This window comes from Aquarana catesbeiana, linkage group LG07 (assembly GCF_042186555.1).
Source record: "Aquarana catesbeiana isolate 2022-GZ linkage group LG07, ASM4218655v1, whole genome shotgun sequence".
Taxonomy (NCBI): Eukaryota; Metazoa; Chordata; class Amphibia; order Anura; family Ranidae; genus Aquarana; species Aquarana catesbeiana.
In genome coordinates this window covers 285,669,397-285,678,330 of record NC_133330.1, presented here as the reverse complement: position 1 = coordinate 285,678,330, position 8,934 = coordinate 285,669,397, and the positions used below count along the sequence as shown (strand labels likewise).

Below are 8,934 nucleotides of genomic sequence, written 5' to 3'. Positions count from 1 at the left end.
CAGGTAGGTTGTTCCAAACATCTTGGAGAACTTACCACAGATCTTCTGTGTATGTAGGCTGCCTCAAATCCTTCTGTCTCTTCATGTAATCCCAGACAAACTTGGTGATGTTGAGATCAGGGCTCTGTGGTGGCCAAACCCTCACTCCTTGTTCTTCTTTACGCAAAATAGTTGTTAATGACATTGGCTGCATGTTTGAGGTCATTGTCCTGCTGCAGAATACATTTGGGGTCACACGCCTCCCTGATAATATTGCATGATGGATAAGTGTCTGCCTGCATTTCTCAGCATTGAGGACACATTGATTCTGACCAAATCTCCAACTTGTGTGAATCATAATAAGTCCAGTAGTTCATGGACTTTATGGGCACAACTCCAACAGGTAAGTAAAATATAAATGCTTTATTGATACAGAATAGAATTCATACTATAAAAAAGACAACTACATTTAAAATCATAGTACCATTGTGCACCATTGGTAGAAAGAGGCGCTGATCCACAATCAATAAGAATATAAACTGATAACAGCTTGAGAAACTGATATAATATTCAGATGGTAGAGGATTTCACCATCTCTTCATGCATAGCCCGACATGTTTTGCGTATGGCGCTTATAAAGGTGCTAAACATATAGTTGCTATCTACAATTTAAAACTAAAATAAACAGACAGTGATGCATATACAATGAAAATAATTTGCAAGGTTATCAGAGTAATCCATTTACTGTATGTCCTGTTCAATATACTTCCACAGAAAGTCGGGGGGAAAAAAGTCACAGGCGACCAAGACCTATGTCAGGCTGGGGGATGATCAGGGCCAGATTAAGAGCAACATGGGCCTGGTGCTAAGGATTTTGGTGGGCCTTTTTATGAAAACGCAAACAATTTTTTGTTGAATTAAATTAAAGAGAGAGAGGGGTGTGAGAGAGTGGTTGAGAGAGAGAGGGGGGGGGGGGGTGATAGCGAGATAGAGGGCTGAAAGAGAGGGGATGAGAGGGAGGGGAAAAGAGAGAGAAAGGTGTTGAATGAGAGAGATGGGGACGAGAGAGAGGAGGTGAGAAAAAGGGGAATAGAGAGAGGGTGAAAGAGAGAGAGGGTGGTAGGAAAGAGGGGGTTGAAGGGGGCGAGAGAGAGAGAGAGAGAGAGAGAGAGAGAGAGAGAGAATGGGGGATGAAGGGGGTGAGAGAGAGAGGGGGTGAAAGAGAGAGAGAGAGGGGGGGTGAGAGTGAGGGGGTGAGTCTGTGGGGGGCACGGCATAGTATATTACACCGGGGGGGGAATAGCACAGTACATTACATAGTTGGCACTACACATTATATGGTGGATACATGGATACAGCACATTTAATGGTGGGCGAAGCACAGCACATTACATGGCGGGCACAGCACATTACACTGTTGGCACTGCCCAACACAGCACATTACAAGGTAGGCACAGTACATTATATGGTGGGCACAGCACATTGCATGGTTAGTACTGCACAACACAGCACATTGCATGGTGGGCACAACACAGCACATGCACACGGCGGGCACAGGACCTTATATGGTGGGCACAGCACATGACATGGCAGGCACAGCTGAGCACATTACATGGTGGGCACAGCACATTATATGGTGGGCACTGCACAGCACATTATATGGTGGGCACAGCATATTATATGGTGGGTACTGCACAGCACATGACAAGGTGGGCACTGCATGACACCACATGATATGGTGGGCACTGCATGACACAGCACAGCACATTACATTGTGAGCACAGCACATTAATTGGTGGACACTGCACATGACATGGTGAGCCCTGCATAGCACATTCCATTGTGGGTACTGCACGGCACATGCCATGGTGGACAATGTACAGCACATTACATGCTGGGTACAGCACATTACATGGTAAGCACTGCATGGCGCAGCACATGACATGGTGGGCACGACAGGGAGGGCACTGCACAGTAATTTACATGGTGGGCACTGCACATGACACGGTTGGCACTGCATGGCACAGCACATTACATGGTGGGTACAGCGCATTACATGGTGGGCACTGCATGGCACAGCACATGACGTGGTGGGCACAGCGCATTACATGGTGGGCACTGCATGGCACAACACATTACATGGTGGGCACTGCATGGCATAGCACATTTCATGGTGAGCAATGCAACTGCACATTACATGTTAGGAACTGCACATGACATGGTGGGCACTGCTGAACAGCCCAGCACATTGCACAGTGGGCACAACACACTACATGCTGGGCACAACACATGGCAGGGTGGGCACAGCACATGACATGGTGGGAACTGCACATGACATGCTGGGCACTACATGGCACATCACATTACATGGTGGGCACTGTACATTACTTGGTGGGATCACTGCATGGCACAGCACATTACATGGTGGGCACTGCACATTACATGGTGGGCACTGCAATGCACAGCACATGACATGGAGGGCACTGCAATGCACAGCACATGACATAGTGGGCACAGCACATTACATGGGGGCACTGTAAAGAAAAGCCTGGAGCAACAGCATGCAATGCTGTAGGCAAAGGGCGAACATGACAGTGGGAACAGGGTAAGGGTTAATGTTTGAGGATTATGGTGGAGCCGAGGGGGAGGGAGAATTAGGGGAGGGGACATTTAAAAGGGCTTCCCGCTCTGGGAGGGATAGCAGAAGATCGTGGAAAGTTCAGGGAGCAGGTCAGTGCCACACCATGTCTGACTTAGAAGGGCTCATGTCCCAGTTAAGGGAAGAAGCGGCGGTGCGGGGGGCGGAATGGCTGCAGGAGACCATCTCAGCAGCGATCCGGGCTCCCAGCGCGCCAGCTAGTGAGGGAGAGAGAGGCAGTCACAGAGCGCGCCGCTCCCGACCGCCTGAGCGGTTCTCACCGGACCGCGTTACTAATTCACAGCGGCACCCGGGTAACATGGTGCCAAATGTACAGGGGGGCCCACCAGCGAAACGATCGGCGGGAAGAGAGCGGGTCAGCGGGCGGGCGGCCCCGACAGGACAGGAGAGGATCCCAGCAGGAGGACGGACAGGAGATAGGCCCAATAGTGGCAGACGCGCGGGGAGCGCAAGCCCCGCCCCCAGGAAGACGGCGGTGAGCTCCGCCATCGCTGCCAATGCAACGCCTGCAGTTGTCCCTGGGCCTTCCAGCACTTCAGCAGGGGACAGGCAGGATAGAGGGAGGAACAGGACTGGATTACTACCAACCAGAGCGGAGGCCGGCAGGACTGCGGTAGCCCACACCGGTCCTGGGAAGGCTGTCCGGAAGTCAACGGGCGGATTCGCTGCGCGGAGGAAGGAAAGGATGGCGGGTAGTGCGGCAGCCGCGGTCAACGTCCCGGGCGGGCCAGTATCTGATGCGGAAGAAGACGCGGGTCGGAGCGAGGGAGAAGAGATGTCCGGATCGGAAGAGGAGACGGCCCAGCTGCACAGGAGGATGGGGCCAGGAGAAAGCAGACGGTCGGCTGATGGGGCGACACCTATGCAGCCCGGTGAGTTAACACATGATACTGCAAATGCTAGTTTAAATAATGCAACAGTGTCAGGAGCTGGGGTTGGAAGTTCGGTGGAAAGTAGGGTAGGAACTGACAAGGGGGGAGGTGCTCCGGGATTTTTGGGTTTTTTTTGACAGGAATTAAGGAGCTTGTGCAGAGGCTGGAGGCAGCAGAGAAGCCGGCGGGGGGGCCAATAGCTGCATGGGTACCGCAGACGGAAAAGGAATTAGATAACGCAGGGCGGGGGGCCATACCTACAGTTGCAGCCGATGTCGCGGTGCCGGCGCAGGAGGCCGTGGCGAGCGTAGCAGCGCAGGGGAAGGACAAGGCGGCGCAGTCAGGGGAGGCTGCGGCGGGAAAAGATATTGTTAGGTTGGCGGACGCAGCCCGCTGCGAGGTGTACGTCTGCTACGAAGGACCGTTGGGGGCTCACCTGAAACAGGAGGTTCGGGAAAAATTATGGAAGGGTGAGTATGTTGAAATATTTTCATTACTGCCCTTGGAAAAATTCAACCTCGATAGAGTCAAGCCGGATGATTCCAAAAAGGAAGACGAGGAAAAGAGGAGGTATAGGCTGATACCTCGGACATTTACGAATTGGTTGCAAGCGTTTGCAATCATGGCTAGTGTGATAGGGGAAAAACAGCCGGAACATTGTTCGGCGCTTTTCTGCTATCAGGACGCAATCGGGGAAGCGTATAGAGTATATGGGGGTACGGCATGGTTGAGGTACGACGAACAGTTCAGGCAGCGGAGAGCAGTGCGCCCGGAACTACGTTGGGACCACAAGGACATCAGTCTGTGGATGCGTTTGATGACGACGGCGAGGGCACCGAATCCGTTTTTTCAGGGGGGAGCCGGTGGACCGTCAACCCAGGGACATGCGGCTGGAAACAAAAAAGGGGTCTGTTGGCAGTACAATTCCGGGGTTTGCAGGTTCGGAGGATCATGTAAGTTTAAACACGAATGCTCCGGCTGCGGGGGAACACATCCGTCATCCAGGTGTTTTAAGCAAGGAAAAGGTCGTCAGGGAGAAGCTGGGAACAAAAGGGAGGACTCCGGTGATGGTGGAAAGGATGCGACCGTTTCTCGGTAAGTACCCTGACAGGCAAGCTGCACGGCTATTAGAAGAAGGTTTTACGGTAGGATTTAGGATTCCATGCAATCTAGCAGCTGTCCCCCCAGTACCCAAAAATTTAAAGTCAGCCTTGCAACATCCGGAAGTGGTTTTGGAAAAACTACAGAAGGAGGTTGCATTGGGTAGAATGAGCGGACCTTTTCCAGTGGCGCCAGTGGCGGATTTGGTGGTATCACCTCTAGGGGTGGTGCCCAAAAAAGAGCCCAATAAGTTTAGGCTCATTCACCACTTATCCTTCCCAAAAGGGGGATCCGTGAATGATGCCATTGACCAAGAAGCGTGCTCAGTGACGTATACGTCGTTTGACGCTGCGGTGAGGTGGGTGCGCCACTACGGAAAAGGGGCGTTGATGGCAAAGGCAGACGTGGAATCAGCTTTTCGACTCCTGCCAGTGCACCCCGAGAGCTTTCGGTTACTGGGGTGTCATTGGAATGGGGGATTTTACGTTGATCAATGCCTATCGATGGGTTGTTCGGTATCGTGTGCGCTGTTCGAACAATTCAGCTCCTTTGTAGAGTGGGTAGTAAGGGATGTATCCGGAGTGAATTCGCTAATTCACTACTTGGATGATTTTTTATGCATTGGCCCGGCGGATTCTAGAGTCTGTGCAGTGCTACTAGCGTCACTACAGCACATAGCAGAAAAATTTGGCATTCCATTAGCAGCCGATAAGACGGAGGGACCCTGCTCGGTCATCACGTTCTTAGGTATTGTATTAGATTCGGATGCGATGGAATGCAGATTGCCTGAGGAGAAATTGGAAGATTTGCGGAAGGACGCATCGTTCAGGGATCTGAAAGTGCGTTTTCATGGGGACAACATGGGGGTGGTGCAAGTGATAAACAGGGTCACGGCGTCATCTCCGCCGGTGATTAGGTTGCTGCAACACTTAGTGTTAAGATGCTTACAACTGAATGTCTTCATTCATGCTGTTCACTTACCGGGGGTGGAAAACGTAATTGCTGATGCGTTGTCTCGCTTCCAGTGGGACAGGTTCAGAGAGTTGGCGCCGGAAGCGGAGCAACAGGGGGTGCCTTGTCCAGACTGGCTGTGGGAGATTGCACTGGAGTCGTCGAGGGATGGATTAAGCGGTCGGTAAGTGGGGCTACTTGGGCAGCATACAATAGGGTTTGGCAGGAATGGATGTCCTTTGGGCGAGCGTTGAGGGAGGAACTTGTAGGGCAAGGAGTGCGTTCGCTATTACTGTATTATCTGGCAAGAAAATTTAACGAGGGTGCGTCGGTATCTGTGATCAGTATACAGCTAGCTGGTTTAGCTTTCCTTTTTAAGCTACAAGGGCAGCCCGACTTCACCAAGGACTTTTGGGTGAGACAGGCGTTGAAAGGTTATCGGAGGGCGGCGGTTCAGCGCGATTCAAGGAGACCAGTAACTTTCGAGATACTGGGGGGTATTGTGGAACAATTGAGGGGGGTCTGTTCGTCTGATTACGAAGTTAGCTTGTTTAAGGTAGCTTTTGTATTAGCATTTTTTGGGGCATTCAGGATAGGGGAGTTGGTTAGCCCTTCAAAAACAGTGCAAGGAGGAGTTGGTTGTAAAGAGGTTACACTTGAGGAGGACGGGGTATCGATATTCCTACGGAAGTCGAAGACAGATCAGGAGGGGAGAGGCAGGATGGTGCGAGTTTATTCCATCCTGGGATCCCCTCAGTGCCCAGTGGGTGCAGTACGGGAATTTTTGAAAGTGAGGCCGGATTGTCAGGGCCCTTTATTGATACATGCAAATGGAGATATGTTATCGCGTTTTCAGTTTATTGCTGTTTTTAGAAAATGTTTGCTTGGGCTGGGACTTGAGGAGCGGGAATTTTCATCACATTCATTCCGGATAGGTGCCGCAACAGAGGCGGCCAGATTGGGTATGGAGGTGGAAACAATAAAACGGATTGGGCGGTGGGAGTCTAACAGATTTCAATCTTATGTGCGACCTCAACTAGCGGTAAGATTGTAAGGAGTTAGGTTGTTTTTGTGGTTTTATGGCCGGTGGGACAGTAGTTAACTGGTCAATGTTGAGCATGGTTTGTTTTCTTTTAATTTCAGGTGCAGCTCCAAGAGTGGTCTGGATTATGGGCCATTCTTATGTGTGTTGGGGGGCTCGGAGGGGAGACGCCCGACCTGAGGGTAGGCAGTTAGGTTTTGATAGACGGGAAGTGTACTTAAAATGGTTTGGTATACCGGGGATGTTGTGGGGCAGGTTGGTTCAGGAGGTACAACGTTATGCAAACAGGGAGGGCCCTCCGGATGTGCTGGTAATACATGTGGGCGGCAATGATCTTGGTATTCGCTCAATGATAGACATTACGCGAGACATTAAATTTGACGTCTGGCGCTTAGGGAAGGAATTTCCAAAAATGATCATTGTTTGGTCGGACATGGTTGCACGCATGTGTTGGAGAATGGCCAGGTCAGTGGAGGGGGTGAATAGAGCTAGGAAGAAGATTAATAAGGAAGTGAGTAAATTTGTGGTTAGTTGTGGAGGGTTGGCAATCAGGCATATGGAACTGGAATTCGAGACATGGAGGTACTTAAGACGAGATGGGGTACATCTTAATGAGGTGGGGACGGATTTGTGGGCTTTGGGCATACAAGACGGTATACAGCGAGCTATTCGGGTGTGGAGGAGCACCCAAGAGTAAGGTATTACTATTGGGATGCTTTGGCGGGCGTTGGTCTGGGCAAGGGAAGGAAGATGGCTAAAAAGTAAGAGTGGGGATCCAACGTTGATATGGGTCCGGAGGTTTTTTGGTTCCCGGTTAGCCGGGAAGTGATATGGGGCACTGCAGTCACGGCAGTCTCTGAGCCAGCTTGTCGGCTTGAGGCCTATTGGAGATTTTTGGTTTAGGGCTGCAGTGCTATAGTTGTTATGGCCATCAGATGGATTTGCTAAAGCTATTGCTCAGACCAACGTTCTTTTTGATCCAGGTTGCATAACAGATGTTTGTTTTTCTTGATGACGGAAGTTTTATATTTTTGATAATATAATTTTATGTTAAGTTAATAAAGTAGGCTGCTACGGCCTTTGTTTTATACTCCAGAAGCTGGTGTGGTCTCATTATTGGGAATAGGAGTATAATGGTTGGGTAATGTTTAATAGACATCTGTTATCCAATAGTCATGCACAGCACATGACATAGTGGGCACAGCACATTACATGGTGGGCACTGCAATGTACACATGACATGGTGGGCACTGCAATGTACAGCACATTACATGGTGGGCACTGCAATGTACAGCACATTACATGGTGGGCACTGCACATTACATAGTGAGCACTGCAATGCACAGCAAATTACATACTGGGCACAGCACATTACATGGGGGGCACTGCAATGCCCAGCACATGACATAGTTGGCACAGCACATTACATGGGGGGCACTGCAATGCACAGCACATGACATGGAGGGCACTGCAATGCACAGCACATGACATAGTGGGCACATTACATGGGGGGCACTGTAATGCACAGCACATGACATAGTGGGCACAGCACATTACACGGGGGCACTGCAATGTACACATGACATGACATGGTGGGCACAGCACATTGCATGGGGGCACTGCAATGCACATGACATGACATGGTGGGCACAGCACATTGCATGGGGGCACTGCAATGCACAGCACATGACATGGTGGGCACAGCACATTACATGGGGGCACTGCAATGCACAGCACATGACATGGTGGGCACAGCACATTACATGGGGGCACTGCAATGCACATGACATGGTGGGCACTGGGCACAAGAGAGCACATTACATGAGGGGAAGCAGCAGTCTTCCCCTAGCACAATAAAACACCTCCCTAACAAATGTACTGACCTTATTCAACAACAGCATGGGAGATGTCCTTCCTCCCGGGCTCCTGCTGGTTAGAACATCAGCGCCCCTCCCCCAGACAGCTACCAGACACTGAGGATCTGTGTGAGTGGAACAGATCCTGTGCTCAGCTGCACTGACTAACACTTGTCTCCTCCATGTGTGCACGGAGGGCTCCTCTTCCTTCAGGAAGGCACACAGGTATTCATAAGCCACTGCCATGGGCCTATATTGAGGGAGGGGCCTGGAGCTGCAGCTCCACCAGCCCCTATGTTAATCCGGCCCTGGGGATGATAGTCTATGCAAGCCTTCACTAGATCCACACAATATAGAAAAAGCCTATAAAGAAAGGAAAAAAAACAATATATATTTGTTAAAACCATTTAAACTGGATTAGAAAAATATCCAGTTTACTACTTAGGCACTTACACAACAGCTTATCAAAAGGCA

At 50.5% G+C, this 8,934-nt stretch overlaps 1 protein-coding gene across 1 annotated transcript; it reads left to right on the top strand.

Moving 5' to 3' along the window:
- Positions 1-3,187: 3,187 nt before the first annotated feature.
- Positions 3,188-6,616, top strand: LOC141102979 (uncharacterized). Its single transcript, XM_073592048.1, has 2 exons — positions 3,188-3,510; positions 5,637-6,616. The coding sequence occupies exons 1-2, from the start codon at positions 3,324-3,326 to the stop codon at positions 6,614-6,616; spliced, it is 1,167 nt and encodes a 388-aa protein (XP_073448149.1). The 5' UTR covers positions 3,188-3,323.
- Positions 6,617-8,934: the final 2,318 nt, after the last annotated feature.